Consider the following 22666-nt stretch of genomic DNA (forward strand, 5'->3'; position numbering starts at 1 on the left):
GCCCGCGGCCGCCCCGCGATGGGATTGCTCCGGAAGCCCGGGCGAGCCGAGCCAGTCCCGTCCACGCTGTAATTCCTATGGAAAGTCGCGGTACTCACGGCCACGAAGGCGGAGGGGCCGCCCGCCGGCTGCCGCCGCGCCCCCTCCCCGGCCGGCGGCCCACGGCACTCGCCCCCGCGGCGGCGCGGCGCGGAGCGGGGTTCGGCCGCCTCCGCGGCTCCGGCCGGCGGCCTTCGCGCCGGGCCCGGCGAGGGAGGGGGCGCCGGGGCGCGGCTGGCGGCGGGGCACGGCCCGGGGCGGGCGGCCGGGCCCTGCCCGCATCGGCCGGGAGGCGGGCGGCGCCGGGGCGGCGGCCCGCTGGAAGTACATCTTCCGTAGCTACTGCGCTCGGTGCCGGGATCGCGGTACAGCTGTACATACGATATTTAAAGAGAGGAATTATTTTTCGTGAGAAAAGGAGCCTGATCTAGTGACCTTGTTTTGATAGCCTTAGCCCCCGAGCTTCAACATTTAAGTCACTGTGAGGTGTTTTGTTTGCTGTACTCTGTGCTAAGATAGTCGAGAAGGTAAACGTTCCTATTAAGTCAATGTCGAGTCATATAATAGCTAGCAAAACGTATGGAAAATTAATCGTGCTGTCTGCTTAATTAAAATACGAGCTGTTGGTCTTCTATAGCTAAGTACGCATCTCCCGCTCACTCTCTGCTTCTGTACTCTGGCGACCGTGCGGCAGGCAAAGCGCGCGCCCCCCGTTTCGAAACCCGCTCCCTTAGGGGCCTGTTGGTGCGGCACGCACGACAGCAAGGAGGGCGCGTCGGTCTCGCCAGGCAGAGGGGTCCCTGTCCGCACGCGGCCTTTTCGGATGGCCTCCGGCCCCTCTCCCCCGTGAGCTCCTCCGAGTGTTGTGAACAGCTGGAATTAGGACACGGAACAGTCTTTTGATACGTTGCTGAAGCGCAGGTGACCGGCTGCCTGCCTTCTCCCTAAGGAGACCCACCGTTAGCAAAGCAACCCGCGGTGCATGTTCCCTGGCTTTAACGGTGGCCTGGCCGAATGCTTCGAAATACCGTCGAATTTACCAGCTACTGACATTTCAGCCGGGATTTATTTATTTATTTATTTATTTGGTTTTTTTTTTTTTTTTCCCCCCCACACGTTAAGTGCTTGTTTCTAAACGCGAGAGCAGATGAGGCCAAGAATAAGGGCAGGCGAATTCAATAAAGGATTTAAAACAAAGCTCATGCCTTTCTTCAATTCAGCAGGGCAAAGTGGGTCAGCTGGCGGTTTCTGAAGAACCGAATTGATCCCAGCCGTAGTCTTTGTTCTGACACTCTCTCTGAAATGAGCATGCAAAATATTTTCAATCTTTTGATTAGCATCCTCTAAAGCAATTATTTCTGTGCCTTTCTATTTTGTTACGCAAGGCAAATATTCACGTGTGTCACACCCAAAGGCTGAAAGCAAGCGATGAGTGCTTTATTTTAAATGTGCTTTACAGACTTTCTCATTTTAGTTCCAGGACCTGGACAAATGAATTAACACAATATAACCTAAAGCAGCCAAGATTTGCTGCCTGACGAAGGAGGCTAAACTGGCAGCTCACTCTTCTCATATGCCAGAAATAAAGCGTGTTATTTTAAGTTGTGCATTTTTCCATCATTTGTTGGTCACGGAGACTTAGGTAAAAATGCCCATTTATGCAATTAAATGAGTTGTCCCCTGGAGAAGGTCACTGTGTTTTTTTAAATCATCGCTCTCCTTTCTCCACTTGTACAGTCAAAGACGAAGGGCTCTGGACCACAGAAACCTGATGATTATTAACTGCTCCTACAATTAGCACTCGAACAACCAGCCTGCAGGAGGGAACGTCCAGCACTTTGCATTACCTGCGGAGCTATGTGGATTGTATTTACTAGCTCTGGGGAAAAGTTTTCAGTACGGCGTTCTTGCGATGGGTTGGGAAAGAGTTCCTAAGAACTCGTGTGTACTTTTTAATACAAATGAAAACTAGGCTGTGTATCACACTTAACTGCTCCACGTGTAATATGCTATTCTCCTATAAATTGGAGTAAGAAACTAACCATTGAGGTGAATGACTAATATACAAAAGGTGGTAAGAATAATTTTATTGTATTATTAAATAGCATGTCTTCTCTTCAACCATTACAAATTTGTAGATACTCCATGAATGACAATACGTAATTTATCTTTTTATTGTTGCCCATATGATATATTTACACATGCAGTTAGTACCGATGTCATGCTACATTTTGTTAACAGCATTTTGTCGTTTGCCAGACTCAAAATGTGAGCATTTCATCTTCTGTAGGAAAATATCTCTGGGAGGGTGGAACGCGTGTACTAATCTGCACTCACGGGGTTGGAATCGTCAGCATTTCAGGCCAGGCTCCTGGAACATGTTTCCTTTTCTTCCCTAGTACACATCATCAGAGCAATGAATTTCTATGAGGAGAGTGCTTTTTTTTTTTTTTTTTTTTTTTAAATGTAAGAAACAAGAATATACATCTAGACCCAGCCCGGTGATAAAGGCTAAAAACCATGAAACTCAATGGCATTTACTATTGATACCACTTGGAAAAGCAAAACATTATAAAAATATTTGGAAGCCAAGCATAAGTAGAATTTCAGCACAGTGATTTTTTTTGTTTTGTTTTTCTGGCATAGATTATGGCATCACCTGCAGAGTTATGAAATGATAGTTGCTTTGTGAAGAAAGAGTTGGTGCTACGAGCAAGTTATTTCGTTTGGACTCTGTAATGCTTGAAAGGCCGTTGAACTATTTTATTCCTAACATAAATAATCTGTACACATCCTGTGCATTAACATTGTGACATCTGACAAAGACTTTACAAATGCAACTTCAATTTAAAATTGTACATTCATTTTCAAGTTGTACATATTTCTTTCTTTGTTACAGAGAAAATTGCAATGGGGCACAATAAATATAGTGTAATCAAACTGCAGTCTCCAATTCCATATACGACTCGAGATCAACCAGAGTTAAAAATGAGTACTGTTAAGATATCGTAATCATCCAGGAAGGTAAAAGGTGCAGAGGACAAACTGCACTGCAGAGGGGGGAAAAAAAAAAAAAGAAAAAAAAAAAAAAAAAAGGCAGCCTGGAGTTTGATAAAAAACCCCCAAAAGTTAAAACATTAAAGTAAAATTCCAGTGTCACTGTTTAAAATAAACGTACAGAACAGGGGTATGCAGGGAAGGGGCACACACACATTAGAGACATTATCCTTTAACGGAAAGCGGCGCGCGGCTGCGGGAAGGGTGGCCGATCGCTGTTCACTAGCAAGCTGCAGGCATCGCGCCACTTAGGACTTGTTGGCTGAGCCAGAGGAGCGGCGCAGTTTCATGGACATGCGGCTCTTGCTAGTCCGAGGAGACATTGGAGAGGCTAAGTCTGTTCCATCCACCTGTGCTGTTGCTGCTGCTGGAGTTTCTCCCGGCTGAGTCTCTGGGCAGAAGCCTGCAGAGGACAGCAAGAACCAGACGGGTCAGTGCCGCCGCCCGCGCTCACAGCGCGGGAATCTATTCGCAGGGGGCAGAGAGGAATTTCAGTGCTGCTGTCACTCCCACAGCATCTCCTAGCCCTTTACCAGCTGTGGGTGTTGGCAGTGCACGTGGAGCTAGCAACTGCCACAGATCCGCCTCTAGAGAAAAGATGATGCCAGAAACCACTGAGCTACGGGACTGCGGAACCCCCTCGCTCTCGGCAGCCGAGGCAGCGCTGAACTGGGGGGCATTCTCCCGCCAACCGGCAGAACAAGCACCTCCAGTTCCCTCGCAGGGATGGGGATTCCTTATTCAAACCACAACCCAGAAGGATCCAGTCTTTAATGAGAGCATGGAGGTTGCTAACAGCTCGTTGCGCATGAAGGGAGCTCTAGGAATGCAGCTGAGGAGGTGGAGCGAATCGGGGGCCGGCTGGGAGAGCAAAACACCTTCTCCCATCCCAACTTTAGTCAGTGCTTCGAAAGGCAAATTCCTACAGGGCCCACAAGGCAGAAGCTTGAACAGATCATACTAACTGGATGCACTATACGTTAACGCTTCTTTGTAAAAGGAACAAGATGAATTTGAGATAACGGTATGTAGCTCCTGAGCCCAGCACCCAGAGCTATGCTCCGGTGGGCCCCGCGCCCTCGCTGCAAGAGGACACGGCTCTTCCCTTACAAACAGCCCATCTCAAAACCTTCTTCCATAGAGATACAAAAGGAAAAGGAGAAAACATGAAATCAAAATTACATTCTCCTTTCCGCGTACAGAAAATTAACACTATGAACTCACACCCACAGAACTAAACTGCATTTTAATTAGCCATTTACAGAGACTGACAGCCTGACTGAACTCAATTACCTCAGTCGCCACTGATCGCTTCTGACCTGTGTAAATTACGGACAGAAGCTTAGTCCTGCAGAAGTCAATGGGGAAACCCCTGCTGACTTCAGTGAGCCAGAATATCACTTGCTATTTCTTCCACATCATGCTACTACTGGCAATTCTTTAAAATAATAATGCAATAATCAGAACTGAAGAGCTCTCTCCCTCAGTATACATTTTACTTATAAGGGGTGCAAAACCCACTCAAAACTGATCATGATTTATTTTGAAAGATTCCTCTAAAATAAAATCACAGGTCACCAGGCAAGAAGAGTACATTTAAAACGTATTGTCATAAACCTCAGTGATTTAGTGACCTGGCCATGCTCCTCACCCTGGTCCATCACCTGCCTGCTCCAGAGGCACGGCACGGTGCTTTCCATCTTTTTCAAACTGACATGACCCATCAAAGCGACAGGGAGGAGAAAGGGCTGTTATTTGTTCCCTAGCTGGTGACAGTAATTCTGTTCATGAACTAGGTACTTCATTGCCAAACAATCTGGAAAAGCATGATAATGCCTGACTCACTGTGCCTTATAGAAATGGCAGGCAGGGAAACATGCAGTCTCAGTTTCTGAAATTCTATCTTGTTCTAATTTTACAAGGAATTAAAGCATTTCAAATGGTGGAAGTTAGAGAATAGAAAATAACCGTTGTTGTTTTGCACAGCATACCATTCACAGCTAGCGTGAAAGACCTTCCGTTTCAAGCCTTTGCCCTTTACCTTGATGTGGCCAATGCTTTCTAGTGGAGGTTTTGGAAGGAGAAGAAATATCACAGCATTTCTTTCTTTGTTGAGAATGAAGAAGTGATGAGGAAGGAGGAGTGGAAAGAAGTGAGGAAGGGGGAGGAGAAAAGATAAAAGATAACAGGTGTGAGACATGAGACACGAACCGCAGAGATTGAAGGGTATTAACAGATGAGCACAGAAAACGGAATTTCGAATTTCATTATGCAATTGCTGCTCATGCTACAGGTTAAAGAGAGTGATGAGTTAGTTATGTGCAATGAAGCAACAGCTTTGAAATCCGGCATCATACTTACCAACTAAGCATTACAAGAAAAAAAGGAAGAGAGAGAGAAAGAAAAGAATTCTATAACATTATCCAAATCCAGCAACCTTATTCACAGCAACTGAGATACATCCTAAACATTGTCTGAAATGCTTGCTTAAAGTCTGTGAAAACAGTTGAATACTCACACACATACACACAACTGAGAAGGAAAAACAAATGGCAACTCGATATATGGCTTCTGCTCCCCAGCTGTTTCACAGTATTAAGTCTGCTAAAATTACAGCCAGTCTCAACATGAGACTCCTGAAATCATGTAAAGAAGAAAAAACAGAGTATTTAAGCTAGCTAGTCTGCATCGAAGGGTCAAACCCTAGCGTGAAATTTTATCATGGGTTGGATAAAGAAAACCTCAACCCCCCCAATTATTTCAATTAACGTATTATTCCAGTCGTATCTTAAAATTTTGTTTCTAATTCCTGCAGACAGAAGCACAGACTCACATACAATCCCATTTTTTTTAAGAAACTGACTTAAAGCTATTGAAGAACAGAAGTCATGTAAAGTGATTTTCACATCTGAACATATCACACCAGAAGAGTGAAGAATAATGGCACTTAAAATATACTTAAAGTCTGACAGCAATCAACAGACTGATTAGTAACTCAATTTATTTGGATTTTAGATTAGCATATATACCTATATGTACATACATACGCACATACACACATGTGGGCATTAAGTGTAGTATAGAGAATTTTTGCAGGTTTTGTTTCCCCTTCAGAGTTCTCAAATCTTCAGTGTAAAATGTTATTATCTTTTATCTCTCTACACAATGAAATATTTAGTTATCCAAAATATAAAAAAAGGGTTAAATAAGAAGGCTTTATTGACAATTGACCTAGAACCAGAAAGTTCTATAAAATAAACAAAATAGATGTGTTAGGATTTTTAAGAGGTTGAAAAATGTCAGGAAGTGATCCATATTTTTCATCTCTTAAGCTTGACAAGTGACAAATATCATAGCCTGATGAGCTATGATATTTTGGGGCGATAACATAAAGCATAACTGCTTCTGAATGAGGAAGTGGCTCAACAAAGTTGAAATGCAACATTTTCACACTCCATTTGATCATTTCAGGATCTTCTAATAACAGTATGTTGGTTATTTGACTCAGAAATTAACTGTTTAAATGTAAAATTGAATCCTAACTAGACACAGACTGAGTTAGAAGCGAGGTGAGGTGGAGGAATCCGGAGGTATCCTAACACACACGTTGGCATGACTCCTCTCGCTCGTCAGTTCTGACTTTCAAAGAGGTGAAAAATTCACCGAGCAGCAGCCTGACAGGGTGCTGATGTTAAGACATGGTGCTGCATGGTAGGACTACTCTCAGTACGTCTAGCTTCATCACACCCCGTTGTCCGGATAAACATTTTCCTGAGTGCCATTTCTGAGAATGGCCACAGAAGAAAATTAATTTGTGCATGTTGGTAAATTCTGATGGCCTTTACTTTGATGAAGATACTTCAATTAAGTATCTTAAAAGATACTTCAGCCCCCCACACGTGGCCTCTAGGGAAGAGGGCAATCATTTTTGCTTTGCCAGTCTTACAAATTCCAGTGCAAATTGGGCCAAGTTGTCTGTCATGTTCAGCAGAGCCTTGCTAGAGTCAAGTCAATAAAGTCTCTCACTAATTTTGGGAAATGAGGAAAGGAAGCGAGAAGCGGATGCAGAGAGAAAGACTGCAAAAGCAGCTGCAAAGCAAGATGAGAAGGTGAGGAAGAGATGGTGAGTGGCCTAAAGACCTGGGAGACTGGAACTGGGTAGGAGACAAAGAACTAAGAGCCAGACATGAGAAAGACGACCGCAAAAAAGATTAAGTTTATGGCAAAAAAGTGGCAGAGCCCACACCTAGTGAAGAATGCTCTTCAGAACCAGGCTGGAAACATGACTATTGGGTAACCCATTCCTCTCTGTCAACTAATATCCGTGAAACCCACTGGCGAAATTCCCAATCTTTCCACTAGTGGAGATTCAAGGCAGAGGTAAGACAGCTTATCATTGCTACCAATTATTGCCCTATCTCAGTCTGCAGGCGGTGGTGGTGGATCTAGAGGTTACAGTTTTGCTCCTGAATCACATGGCTGTTAATCGGTATTACATTATATCGGTATTACATTATTATTACATCATTTGCATTTGCCCTATGCCTTAAACAAAACAAAAATGGAAGGAAAATGTCACAAGACAATAAATTCACAGTCAAACATTCAAAAACTAGGAAACATCAGGATTAAAATTTAGTTTTGTCCCCTTGTGCATATGCATAGGCTGCTTCTTAACTGGACAATCATACTCTATTTTTTTCAGTGGACCCATTTCATTAAATGTAGACAGTTGATCTGTTTGGATTTCTAGCAGTCCACACTGAATTTACTGCATCAAAGTGCTGAGGACCCCCAGCTCACTATCACCCAAGTGGTCGACGTAAGGACAATAATTCAGAAATGCATAAAGTTTCAGCTTCAGTTGTTCCAATATGAAATTTTTGGAAAATGTCAGTAAGTCTTGTGGGTTTGCTCTGATTTGGTATGAAAACCAAAATTTTTCCTAAGTTTGGACTGGAGAAGGGATAATGAGAAACTCTTCCCAGGCCTGCCAGACATACAGCCCTCATTTCTATATTTCACCTTCACTTCCAGTCACAAACTTCACCCACCACCATCAACAAGTGTTGCTTAGACCCTTCTACAGTGAGAAAAGCACCATCATTCTTATCTGTGAAGTGCCAAAAAGATTCTCAGTTAATGTTACCCAGCAGACAAGCAGCGGAAGAGTTGCTCAACAGCAGGCTGTTGAATTTGAGTTTCTCTTGTGCAAGGCTGAAGTATTGTTACTTCTACATTCCCCTGCTTCCCTGCCTGTCAGGCGTACTTTGGGAGTGGGGCAGCAGAATTGTTCTGAACACAGGCTTGAAAATACAGGAATGATTGTTGGGATCAAAAAGTCTTATGCTTTTCTCACAAGGAAAATACTACGACTGATGGAGAGAGGCCCCTTCTTTAAAAGGTTTACTGTACCGAGGTACTATTTTCAGTAGGAAGAGGGGGGGAAAAAAGAAGATAGAGAAAAAACAAACCCAAGACATCAGTACCTTTTAAAGCTCAGAATCTTAGCATCATGGGGTCAATAAGCCCTTCAATGTCATTGAGCTTACCATTGACAGTTCCCTCAACCTATTCTGGTGTCACAGACATCTGGTTTACTCAATAGCTGTATAGCAGGAGTTACTCTATTTAACAGAGTATTTGCAGTTACTCTATTTAACAGAGTCAGCACAAAGTAAAAAATAGAGAGGCAACGGAATTATATTCTGTGATTAAGTGTAGGTAAATCTCAATTTTTTTAAATGTACACATCCACTACACTAGTCAGGTTCCTCAACACGGGAAGGTGGACTTGTCAGATATTTTGACAGGGCAAACTAAGTATCTAGATAAACCAGCAGCAGCCACAATCACATTGTATTGAAGAGCAACCACTCTAAGAAAGGAAACGGCTTTTGCTCAGAGCTGAGCCTTTGATGAAATATGTCAATCTGAGGAAACAGAGTTTGTTACCAAATGGCATGTTCTCTATTTGCTCTGATTACCATAGCTCAAATGAAAAAAACTGGCATGCTGAAACCGGCCAACAGGATCACAACAACAAAATTACAACACCTGGTCATGGGCTGTAGTAGCTTCACAGTTTGTATATAACTTCCTTAGAAGAAGAAATTGTATATAATATTTTATAAAAATTAGACATATTCAGCATTTGTAATCTTGGAGATCATGATCCAATTGAAGAATCACGGCTATAATACCTGAAATGTGGAAATCTTTTCTAGTCTCTTCTGGTCAGTTATTTTTCATTTTAAAAAAACAGATATAAATGAAATATTTTTAGTTAAAAAAAAAATGGTGATGTATTTCTAGAATCTGGTCAGAAATTTTCAGATGACATGGAAACATCTGGCAGGGAGCCTGCGAGGTTTTGTCTGGGTCACCTTGGGGGTGATGAATGTGTGTGGATTGCCAGGCAGGACTCCAGTGCCACTCCTATGTGCAATCCTGGCACAATTCGGAGCTCTTCACATATCTTTCAAGAAATCTGTCTGTTGTAGGGACCCTAGGAACGTAGGGGTATCTATTTTTTGAATAGCACATCTGGTGGACTCAGTCTTGGGGTCACGGTCCATTAAAGTTCTAGGTCATCACCTTGCTCACAGGTCTGCCTTCACTAGAACTGGAAACCAGTGGTTTCCAGGCTAACCCCAAGCCCTGGGGTAACCTTTCCGGCAGATGGTGTGGTGCTACTTCAGGCACTCTGTCCTGGAGCTGAGTATCAGAGCCCCAGCAGCCCCGGACTGAGCAGGGGTCAGCCCCCAGGCTGCGAGCAGGGCTGCCAGAGCATCCCCAGCGTCCCTGTGCTGGAATGAAAGCTGAGTCGGGCAGGTCTGGGGACAGGTTCTTTGACTCTCATGCCAGGTCACACTGTGCTGCATGTCCGTCCTAGGAAGCTCCTGGCTGCTCCTGACACTGATGTGTTGGTCAGCTCCACTGCACAGTGCAAGGTCCAGAAGAACGTGGCCCTCAGGACAGGACATCATGTTTCGTGGTATGTAAACACGCACGCGCATACATGCAGATGTGAAATACATCACAAGCTCCTATTAATGAGATTCCTGCAGAAAATTATTACGTTTGATAGAAAGGTTAAGTCTAACATCATTTCCAAAAGTTATAATCTTTTTCCAGATCACGTTAGAGAATACCAAGTATGACTAGGACGATTTTTAAAGGAATACAGGAATTGCCACTGTAGAGCAGTGGTCTCCAATGCACCAAACTAGTACAGAAAAGCAGCTTTGCTTCACCCCAAAAGAATGAACTAGAGGAAGAGGGCAGAATGATTTAGCCTGGAATGAGATTTCTGAAAGTGAATAGGCAGAACTGATACAACTGCACTAGAATACGGAATATATACTAGCTGTACAAAAGTGTCTGGTGTTGAATACTTACTGAGTGCATTAGGTAGGAAATGTGGCAAGGACTGGTATCCCTGGTTATTGTTTTTAATGTTTCTAGTTACAGATTTTTCCTATTCAAATGTTTTTCTACATTAAATTATGTTACAATCTTTTTATACTGATTTAATTAGTTTTGAATTACTTTTAGTTTTGTTTCCTTTTGGTCTTGACTATTTGCACTAGCATAACTATACCACTTATACTTTGAAACTGCACCTCATTTCTACTTATGGTTTATACTTTCAAGCAAAAGAGTCTCAAAGTTTTAACATCTCTCAGCCATTCTTTCTGTAGTCCTATCACAACTCCTCTATAATGTTAGAATTTATTTCTGCATATTTTTGCTATTGAGAAACAAATGTTGAGATAACAACTTGCCAAATTAATTATTCTTACAAAATTTATTGTATTTAGATTTACAGCTTTTCCGCAGAAACATTTTGATTTATTCGTTATTAAATAAAGGTTTCTGAACAAGGAATTTCAAGTGTTACACATTCTTCTTCTCCTTCTCTCCTATGTTATCACTGCAGAATGTCTTACAACATCAATGAAAGACAGCACAGGGTACAAAACACACCACTGCCATCCAGTACTACTTGTTCATGCTGAGAAACAAAGGTCAACACAATAAAAGTGTTACTCATTCAACAACTGTCTCTATCATTAGTTACCTTAATCCCAGAACCAGTGTTAGTGCTTCATGCAGACCTGAGGTTAGTAAAAGACTAAAACTTTAAGAAGATGTAGTGGTCATTTCTCAATCAGTGTGAAATTCTTTTTAGTGTGAACAAGGGCAACAAGGAAAGTTCGCATACAATTTGGTTACAAGCTTAGTGATCTAGTAAAAGTAAGAGGAACAAAGGGGGTTTTTGGACACTTTGTCTTACCTTCAGATAAACAGAACTGATATTTAATGATCTAAAAAGAGGGGAAATAAAATAATGAAATAATCATAAGGAGTTCAAGAAATTTCAGAACAGGAAGGCCTTGAGTTACTCGTTTTCTTTTACCGATTTTCTCATTAGTAACTGAAAATGCAGTATCCTCTTATAAAACAGGTATTTTACTGGAAGGCAAAAATGACCTTAAAAACAACTTTGCAGTTAATAACCTGGAAACAAAATTGATGATTGCAAGGCTCTCAGAGTTCCAATTTAAAACTTTACATTCTAAAAACATAGTGAGCCTTAAAACTTTCTTATCTGGAAGGTGTACTTAGATTAAAGAACGTGTCTACCTGAACCAGCCTGGATGAAGGAGTAGCAACACTTCCATGGAGACTTTACACAGGGGAACATGATAAAATTCACTGTAAAAATACAGCGTCTAGTTGCTGTATTAAAGCAGCTTGCCAAATCTTAATGCCAGGCACTGGCTCATGATGCCAGGAAACAGAATAAAGATTTAAAAGCAACTTTGCCCAGGTTCTCAAATATGTACGTATAATCTCTTCAATTAATGGTAACTCTTAATGATGTGTGAAGGTCTGAATTTTTAGTCTTTATAAGTAAGGATACTGCATTTCAAGTAAGATTGTACAAACCCAGTTCTTTACTGTATTTCTTACCTGTCTCTGAGGGCAAATGGTGGTAAGGTGCTGGACAGAAAACCTGAGCAGCAAAATCCTCAAAAGTTGTAGGCTCTAGATGATGTTGAACAATTGTTTGCAGGTATCGTGCTCTCTCCTCATAACTGGTTTAGCCAAGAATTAAGGAGCAATTTATATCATGTACTGTAACTGCTAAATATCAGCACCTAGTAATTCAGAATTCTTGTTTTTGTTAGATACGTAGCATGTATTTCAGTGACTGTACAGACTTATTTTTAATTCTTTTCTTTACAAAACTGTATTATCTGATGCACTGAATATTAACTGTAAGATAAACACGATTAATGTAAACCTTATGGTTCAAATATCTTTTTTTCCACACGTGATGCAAAACTTTCGAAAATTTTTTCAAACAGCAGCAACTTAAATACTCTCTTTTAAGTAACTGATTTGGCTGTACTCCGGTCACAATTCAATATAAAAACATTAAAATTTTTAAGAGGTATAGCATGAAAAAAAACATTAGCATTAACAAAATAAATGATTTTGCACTTTTCTGTAACAAGCTGCTTCCATAATCCCTAAACACACACACATGCAGTTAAGATAAACACATAGCTAAATTTGAGTATTGGGAAAAATACCTCGTCAATTATGCCGTTAAAACAAGCAAGAATATTTGTAAAGAATCCGCAGGACCCTTAAATACTGGCTAACAGGGTGTCGGCAGGGCACTGACAGCAAAACACTGTACTTCTTCCTTTTCCCTGTGTTCTCCCTCTCTGGTATTATTGACAAGAGACCGGTACCTTGAAGTGTTGCTGCTTTTGAAGAACCCTCTCCAGGCTTCTTGTTCCAGCAGGCCTGATTGTGCTGTTAGCACAGAGAGAGCGAGAAAAAGAGAGAATATTTCTGCTGTTCATGAAAGCAACTATGGAAATGGCTGTCAAAATGTAGAGCAGCAGGCAGCAACATACAATTATCAAGAAAAACTACCATGCTGACTTCATGTCGTATAGTTCCTGAACTGAGAAATCAGTTAACCTTTTCTCTCACAACTTTCAAAGTCCTCCAGCTGGACTCAATATGTTGAATGAGGGAGACCTTCTCCAGTTATCTTACAGAACCATAAAACGATCAGGGATTTTCCCTGGCATTTATGCTCATGCACACTTTTTTTTCATATTTTATTTGTAGATAGCAAGATCATTTTCTCTTTACATAGTTCTCTTTTCCTAAAAAAACCACCAAACAAATCAGCATGCTGTGGAGGAATGCACTCAGAATCAGTTTCTTGAAGGTTCTGTGCTCTGATTTCAGGTTTGCTGCTCTTTTCGGGGGGAACAGGGACAGTGAGGAAACTACCTTTCAGACTCAATTTTGCTGTCTGTGAAATGGGGATAATAGTCACCTTGCACACATTTTTAGCAATCCAAACATAAAAACTGCATTACCAGTGATAAGTGTTTTTAATAACATGTGCTAACATTTAAAATAACTAACTATACTATTTTCAGTTATGACAAACAATAAAATTGTCAGCCCCAAATTAAGATGAAGGGTATTGTTTCCAGCTGTAGCTTTTAAAACTGTACTTCAACAATTATGGAACTTTTCCTATGCAACCTTTTTGCAGTTGTTTTCTGTACAATATTTACAGTAGATTTTGCAGTACATCTAAAGATGAAAGAATGTATAGAGACTATATTATCTGAAAATAACTTCCAGTGAATAAGTCAATCTTCATTGTATTTCCTTAGACCACAATTTGGTTACACAGTGAAACAGGGAAACAATTTTCCCTCCAAAATCCGTGTTCCGAATTCTTTCTGGATCCCGAGACAGCTGAACCTCAGCAGAAGTCTCAGGCTAGAGAAGCTATAATAGAAGCACTGGGACAAGAGAAAATATAAAAATCTCCCATTGTAATGGTTCTTAGGTTGGGGGATAAACACAGTATTGAGCCTTAACAGAGGAGAGTAATATAGCACAGTTTTTAAGAGGCTATGTATAAGTGGTAGAGGATGAAACTGATGGTTGAAGTCTAAATAATACTACGTATCTCACAACTTGTTGAAAAGCACTTTTTTCATTGGGGGAGATTCACAGCTGCTGAATTTTCTGCAGTTAATAGAGTCCTTTGATTCACAGCAGTGCCCCTTGCACAAAAAATACTGGCCTTTGTGTATTACCAGAAACTAATTTTCTATTTGGCTGAAAAGGGAAAAATGGGGTTATTGCTTCTCCCTCCTACAGAGCTTTTCATTATGCCTGATGCACTCAACTTCTAAGCTCTCCTGAGAAAAAAAAATAACTGAAGAGGCAAGAGGTAGAAAAATGAGCTTGTTAGCACATTAGAAGTGAAGTATCTTGGTGGGCCCTAGAAATTCCCAGTGGTGTGTTAACTTATCACTCTATGCATGCTGGCACTGATAGTCTCCCAATTGATCACTCTCTTTTCGCACCAAAGGTGCTGCCAGGAAGCAAAGGCTGAAGGCCCACAGGAGAACAGGCTGCTATCAAAACAAGCTGTTTTTAAAAGTCTGCTTGAATGGGTAAAATGTTTCATGAAAAAGTAGGGTGGAGACACCTACCTGCTTTTAAAATGCTCTACTTTCAGAGGTCTCTAAAGGAAACCTTTTAGTTTATCCTATTATATCCAAAGCTTATACACAAATAAGGCAAAAATGAAGGAAAGTTACTACTTTGAACGTGACAAGGACATTCCCATTCTCCAATCTAGGTACCTATCTCCTAACCAAATAAAGAAGTCTCGACACAGATGCTGACAGAGGAGGATAATGGTGTTTTCATTACACAGCGGAGAGGACATGCTTGTATCAGTTCTGGAAGTCTAATTCAAATGCACACTTAGTACACCCAGAGAAAAGTAATTCAGCTAGCCAGGCTGCCGCTCATCCTAACAATCCACAAAACCATCTGCAGCTTGTTAAAAACAGAACCCCGCTTAAAAACAAAACAAAGATCTGATGTGAACACTAAGTCCAAAGCTTGCAGTATTCTACACTAAGAAATGATGCACTCTCCTCAGAAGAACTCCTTTTCTGTATTAGAAACTGAGTAGCCAAGATTTGGATACTTCTACCTTCTATTCATTTATACTTTGAGAACATTCTAGTGTTTTAAAACTCAAATTTGTATGCTGTTGTGGCTGAGATAATCTAGTTCTACACTGTATTTGAATGCAACTATCTGCAAGAGTGACCATAAACCCATGGTAGTTAATTTCTACATTACTTCTAACAGGCTAGACATTTATTTCTTTAAAATGCTGCTCTCTAGGGAAGAGTTATTAGCACCTACAAATTGAGTGGCACATACAAACTCAATGGCTAGTAATAATAGGGCAATGCAAGCTGTATTCTTACTGCCAGTGGATGTTGCCACTGGCATCACCAATTAAGATGGAATGGGAAGGATGCAAGGACAAACCAATGGAGAAAGACTCTGGCACACAGAGTGACTAAACACTTAACAGTGTTGTGAGCTTGCCACTTCTGAAGAAGGTGCTAACTGGAACAAAAGAGAATGGATAAAAAGGTAAGATATACATTAAGGCACTCACCCAAATCTGTCAGCTAAAAACTTGCAGATATATAATCTGCAAAAAGTGTAACAAAAAATCTAATGACTTCATTATAATTTTTCAGAAGATGTTGTTCTGAAAAATACAATCAGTACAAGAAAAAAATCAGGAATCGTACCTTTATAGGTCGCCCTGGTTGCAGTTGCTCCAGCTAAAATTTCATTTGCATTACAATCCATTTTACTTATTCTCTAAATCTGCAATTATTTCTATTAATACCAAAAATACTGTACTTCCCCTTATCACTGTAAACATGCAATTTTTTTAGATCTGTTGATTTGCACTTGGGAACAAGTACCAAAATCATGGCTGTCAGATCACCTACTTATGCTTAATCTGCCTGAAAAACAACATCTCATGTCTTCACCTAATAGCTCTCCATCACTGTTGATTGTTATCACTTTCTTTTTTTAACTCTAGCTCTGCTTAGATTCCTGTGGCAGAATACATCTACATCTTGCAGATCCTTTTTGCATAATCTAAGCTAAAACTCCTTCTAGCCATCTACATGAAAAAATTATCTAGGCTCTTACTTCACACCTCAGTTACTGCCATATCCTTTTCTCTGGCCTCCACAAATTAATTTTTACTCCTCCTTGTATCTAGTTGGAGCACTGCAGAGCCTACTTTCTGAACATACTGGGCATTCTCTTCAGATTTTGCCATCAGTCTGCCGCTCCCTAACACAAAGGCATGCTACTTATTTTGTTATAGTCCATACCTACTTGATCAATTTTATCAAAACTACCCTTGGCTCCAGTCAATTAACACAGACAGTCACTCTCACTCACCTAAATATTTTTGGACAGGCACTTTTGTATTTTTTTCCATGTGGCTTCTTATGCCTAGCACCAGGTCTCCGTAAGTGTCCACAAAACAATCCCCCCTCAAACTCTTCCCTTTGCTATGATGTTCATCAAAAAAGAAACAAGGAAAACACCTTGGAAGACCTCAGTCCATTGCTGTGTAGGTCACACAACTACTCATGTTGTCTACTATTGTTTCACGTTTCCCTGAATCTTCTATCTGCCTTCATTTTTTGTCTTCAGTTTTATACTTGGCTTTTTCACCTCTGGGGGGACAAACAACATCTGTCTTATACTGTACTCCATCTCAGTATAATGAGACTGGGATCTATGCTAAGGATATATATGTGCCACAATAATACAAGCAAAGCAGCTCTCCTCCCTGCATCTTCATCCACCATCTTAATCTTTTTCCTTTATATCCAAAACAATTTCCTCACATTGCCAATTTTTTTTTTAATCCATGGCTTTGTCATCCTTCAATTTGGCGAGGAAATGTTTGCTACATTTTCCCACATCTCTAGTTGTTTAGTCTTTATTTTTCCTTTCCTGTAATTTTAACCATGCAATCTCCACAAAATCCCATGCTTCCCATTGTTCAGCCTCTTCTACTGTCTCCATCTTTCAAGTCCTTCTTTTGAATTCATCTCCTCATAGTTATTTCCATAGATTTATTGTGTCATTCTGACTACACGTTTTCTTTCCATTCTTCTTATTCACACCTCTCAGTTTTAGAATTGAATAAAATGCATTACAATAAATCTATATAGTATTTTGCAGTTAAAGAAGAGTGGATGCATGATGACTATGTTACAATCATCCAGGGAATACCAATCCTAAGATGTCATTAACCTGAGGCTGAAAAAAATTAAGAAAAAGCAGTTGCAACATGGAGTAAAATTTCCAAGACTTTAATTAAGGATATGGCACCTCACAATTCTGTAATCTATCTATTACCAAAGCATCTAAGTGCTAGATTCACAAAAGGGCTGGAGAAGAAATCCTAGTGCCTGCTCCAAAGACCATCTGATAACAAATGCTTCCTGAGCAGGGACCGGAATCCAGGGACTCTCCTCTCCCAGGAAAGTACCATAACCATTATGCTACACAGATGAGCATGTACTTTCCCTGTGATTCAGAGGAGATCTTATTTTATGAAACGAAGAGCAATTTCAGCAGTGAATGAAGTGTGCCTGATTACAAAACGTCCTCAGTCCCAATGGTTAGAGCAGTTTTGTAAGAGGCAGGAGATGTAGCCTCAAAATTGGAAACCGCTCCCTCATTTCCTAGCTGATTGATATAACCAGGGAGTTACCTCCTGTTGTGTTGTGTGGGCTCTAATCCAGCAAGTATACCTTCAAAACTCTTAGCATTGCTGCCTTGCAGGTCAGATGAGCAAGGAAATACCTACCTACTCAATGGATAAAGAGGGGCATGAACTGGGCAGATCTCCAGGGAAGGGTGGCAGTGAAAGCTTTAGATACCTGTGAACTTCAGAGGCATCCAAGACTAGGCATTTGCTGCATGGAGGTTCTCACATTGTAGACTCAGGCACCTGTTAAGGCCAGTCAGGAGGAACTTGGGTCAGATCAACAGAGTAGTTATATGCCTAACTGCTCTCAAGACTTTTGGAAAAAAAATACAGAAAATGTTTTATCAAGACAGATTTCCTAAGCAGCTTCTGGGGGAAGGATTATGCTGGGGAACCTACTCAATGACAGAAGGTTAAAAAAGGGCTGAAGAGATGTACAGTTTGTTGATACACTAAAGTGGTGATGGAAATATTTGTACTGTCTGAAAAACCTCTTTAAAAGATCAATATTTCATTTGTTCAGTGGAATTCAAAAGGAATGCATTTGTGAAGCACCTAAAGTCACCAAAGGCAGAAACCCTGTATTTTTCCAAAAGTCAAAAGGAAGTATTTATCACTTCAAATAGCACAATAAAATGTTATGCCTCAGCTTCCATTTTAGTACATGACTTCAAGGTGATGCCTGGACAATTTAAAATCCATCAAGATCACTACAGTTCAGGAAATACCCTAGAACTATGAAGTTCCAAGTTGTAAGCTCAACAATGCTGCAGGCATTCCTACACCCCTACTGATAGGCTGGTCAAGTCCAGCAGACTGATAACACAACTTTTTCTTTTTTTTCTCATTTTTTAGGGAAAAAAAAAATCAGAATTAGAACAAAAGGACTCCCTTTGTGAAAGGGAGTAAAAATGTGGGCTCTTCACTCCATTTTTTCCCATCACTGTGTGTCTCATTCAGAAAACTGAAAAAACCCAAAATGAGACACTTCCATGAAAGCTTTATTCATAAATCTTCCCTCCTGATGCTTATGTATTTATAGATATGTGCACACCTGTGTGGTATCACAATATAATTGTATATTGGAATATGTGATCACAATACTGACAGTATGTAGTACCTGAGATTCTTTGATTCTGGTGCTAGGAAAAAGAGGAGGTTTCGATGATCGCCTAGAACCTCTTAGAAAAAAGCCCGAGAATGCATTTCTAAATAGCAAGATGGACTTTTTCAGGTTAAATTACAAACTACTGTCAGAAATACATGTACAGCTGCATCTCTGGCAGTTCCAACTGTTAGCAAAATCATCCAAGAAGTCAATATATATTGATATGATTGGGGAGAGTATGACTTTGTCAGCCAGACATCTGGAAAATAATTTAGACAAGCAGAAACCAAAGCACTGCTCCATCCTTAACTGGAAAATGAAAATCCTCCACCCAGAGGTACTTGCTTGTAGGATCAGTGGACACCTCCAAGAGGTTTTTTAATTGCACATATACACTATTTATATAAAAGAGATTAACAATGTTTTAAGAAAAGCTGCATAAGATGGCACCCTCTTGTTTACTACATTTGCCCTCTCAGCAAATTTAGGAGTACACCTCTTCTTTTCTAGAAAAAACCCGAATCTGTAGTATTGTCAACATACAAAAACACTCCCAGGATATTAAAGACGAAAGGAAACAAAGAAACAGTGAGGCACAACAAATGGCATTTGTTGGTAGGAGATTTTAAGTTTCTTTTGTGGGGCGTGCAAACCGCACAAAATTAATTGCTACAGTTTGAGGTACTTAAAATGATGAAAGCATCGATTTTATTGAGCAGATTTTTCCTAGTAAATTACAATTCCTGATGCCAAAATGTGAACGGAGGACTGCCTCCAGTATAAAGGTAAAAGTACAGTTTAGGACCAAGCTTTTACAGATGCTGAAAGGAAAAGCTAGCCATAGCAGAATTTGACTTCTAAAGGAAGACAGGACAAAATCCACACATCACAGAAATGGAAGTTTTTTCTGGAAAATCTCACTCTGAAAGAAGAGATTGTGCAGTGGTTGTCAAACCAGCTGAACTCATACTGAGTCACAGCAATTTGTACTCTTTGTTGGCTCTTAGAATTAAGGATGTAAGTCGGGCTGCTATTGATCCAGTGTTGGAAGCCCTGCAACTAGCTGCGTTTTGTATGTAGGTGGGTGATCAGTATCAACTGGCCACACTGAGAGGAATAGTTAAAGTTCTCTTATAATCTGAAAAGTGACTCTCCAGAAGTGGCATCATGGTGTTCCCTATTTATTGCATTTCGGTGATTTCCACATCTAGTTTGCACAGTATACAAATAAAGAGGTTTTTTTTCCAGCTGCAACTTTTATTTACTCAAGTCAACTTCATATCTCAAAGTCATCCTGGGTTCTTTTCTGTTTCTTAAATACTGCCAATATTGAAAATGGCATATAAATATTTTGCTCTGTGCATCTGTTTACACAGCTATGCTGTAAATGAAAGCAGCTTCTGCACATGCAATTGGAACTTAGTCACAACACTGATGACTCATAAAGCAGAATTCAGTTCATTCTCATATTGGATGCAATTTATTTAGGTGAAAGAAGAAAAAAATACTATGCTTGACACTACTAAACAGGTAAAAGAATTAATAATTTTATAGTCTCTAAGGTGATTTTTCTCTCCACTGAAACCATATTTTCAATACTAGTGACAGCACTTTTGCAATAAAATGTAACAGTATTTTCTTCCTCATAAAAAAGGAACATAAAACTCAGGACTCAAAATTGTTAAGTTGCATTTCATGCAAATATTTTCAAACTGCAGAAGGGACTCAGTGTTAATTATCCAAAATCACAAATTTTAAGAAGTAATGTATATATATGACTATCTACTAATTAGTGTAGAGATATAAAAAAAGGAAAATAAATATGAAAAACAAATAACAGACTAAGACTGTAGAATTTAAGCAAACACATAATGTAATATCTAACAACCTTAATAAAAATATTTTTCCACACGAATTACAACTGCAAAAGGGCTTTCTGAGGCAATTTCTGAGGTACATTTCTTTATGAAGAAAACAAGGGAATATATGAGATAAATCCATACAAATTAATCCCATCATTCCAGATCTTGCAATTTGTTTCCAATGTGTATAGTTGCATCATTCTTTAAATGAATATAATGAAAATTACTTTTCATTTTTTACACTTCTAAGAAATTCAATGAATCTGTAATAAATTAAAAGTTACTGGGCAAATTAAAACACAACATATTTTTGCCATTTAGAGGATTTTTTCTTTAAGAGTACTAATCTTACAGCTAAAGGAGATTACTTCCAGTATATCCACCTGATAGTTAAATGGTTAAAAGTCCTGCAAGGTAAGCATAGGCTAGATAAAGTTGCAGCCACTGAGTGTTTCCAAGTCAATGCTATTGCTTTCTGCCTAGTTTACCAGCACATTATATATTGAAAGGCATTGACTTTATCTGAATTTGCATAATAATCTTCATTTTTGCAGTGTGAGCACTTTCGACATTGCTAAATTACTGCAGGAAATTGTAATCGATGCTTACATTTTCATTGGAAAATCCAGTACATTTAACATTGTGCAGTACCATCCTTCTAGGAAAATCCTTGATATGTTGTTTATTTTTACGTTGCTCCATCAGATCTTACAGCTAACTAAATTCTTCAGTGGTTTATAACATCATCTAGGAAGAAAAAGCTGTGATTCATCAGTGCAGACAAAGCTGGACTTTAATCCATTCCTATAACCATATTGCCAAGTCTATATTGTTTACATTGCGTCTCAATTAAGAGACAGGCAGGACACCTGGTACTTCTTTATCTAAGTCCCACGGGCTGCCAGATGACTCAAAATCCATAACAGGTGCTAAGGCAGTGTGAGTGTAGCACCATTAACACAAGCTGGAATTGGATAAAATTTGGACTACGCTTAACCACTTAAAACACTCAATTATGAAATGAAAAATGTAACCACTCTACACCAAGCTACTTTACAAAAGGCACTTATAAAGATATGTAGAATTAGAGTGCAAGTGTAACGCACTTAACATAGATTTTAATTTTAGTATAAATATTCTCCAGAATTAAACTATACAAAACCCAGCTATATAAAAAAGTTATCTTTTTAAGATAACCATATAAAAATATTATGAGACTATACTTACTGAATTGAATATATTCTAATTCTGATCATCTGCTTAGGCAGCAAAAATGACAAACTGATGCTCAAGACTTCTAGCAAATTCAAAGTTAAGGGAAAAAAATCTGAATTGACAGCACTTACTGAATTATTCTGCTCTGTAGAACCCAGATTTTTTTTTTTTTTTTTTTTTTTTTTTAAGGACACTGGCAAATGAAAGCATCCTATGGAAGGATTTTAAAAACAACAAGGTTCAAGTGAAAAGCTACGGGATAAAAGATTTTCCTTTGCACTGAAAAATCTCATTGTAGATCTCTTTTCACCACTTTTTCAGCTAAAGTGACTGAACTAGGTATTAAGCTTAGACACTGACAGAACACACCTCATGAGAGAAAAAATGAGTATCAGAAATTTTACAGGGACAATTACTTAAGAACTATCTGTATCTAAATGTGCAGTAATCCAATTAAGTTTCTATTTAATATTGTAATTATCAAGAACACAATATAGTGATTTTATTACCAGAGTAAGCAGTAACAAAGTACAGTAAACTGTCATTTAAGACAGTGTCATAGTATCTATGATAAGCAGCATATTGGCTTAAACTAATGCACTATATGCCTCTAGGGAACGACAGGCTCAGAGACTGGGTTTTAACATCAGAATCTATCCATTAATCTTGACTTAAATATAATCTACTCTGCAGTAAGAG

General features: G+C 39.6%; 1 protein-coding gene across 6 annotated transcripts in view; it reads right to left on the reverse strand.

The window, feature by feature from the left end:
• Window positions 1–3344: 3344 nt before the first annotated feature.
• The window catches only part of RALGAPA1 (Ral GTPase activating protein catalytic subunit alpha 1), a 133280-nt gene continuing 113958 nt past the window's right edge, over window positions 3345–22666 (reverse strand). For 2 of the 6 annotated variants that reach the window (XM_075712982.1, XM_075712979.1), the window contains 3 exons: window positions 12076–12200; window positions 7428–7430; window positions 3345–3499 (listed from right to left, as the gene is read on the reverse strand). In XM_075712982.1, coding sequence (XP_075569097.1) covers window positions 3345–3499; window positions 7428–7430; window positions 12076–12200 — 283 coding nt within the window. Of the gene's footprint in view, window positions 3500–5087; window positions 5203–6702; window positions 6736–7427; window positions 7431–12063; window positions 12201–22666 lie in introns of all 6 variants that reach the window. The other 4 variants (XM_075712980.1, XM_075712978.1, XM_075712983.1 and 1 more) reach the window with 3 other exon arrangements.

Source organism: Pelecanus crispus, chromosome 6 (genome assembly GCF_030463565.1).
Source record: "Pelecanus crispus isolate bPelCri1 chromosome 6, bPelCri1.pri, whole genome shotgun sequence".
Classification (NCBI taxonomy): Eukaryota; Metazoa; Chordata; class Aves; order Pelecaniformes; family Pelecanidae; genus Pelecanus; species Pelecanus crispus.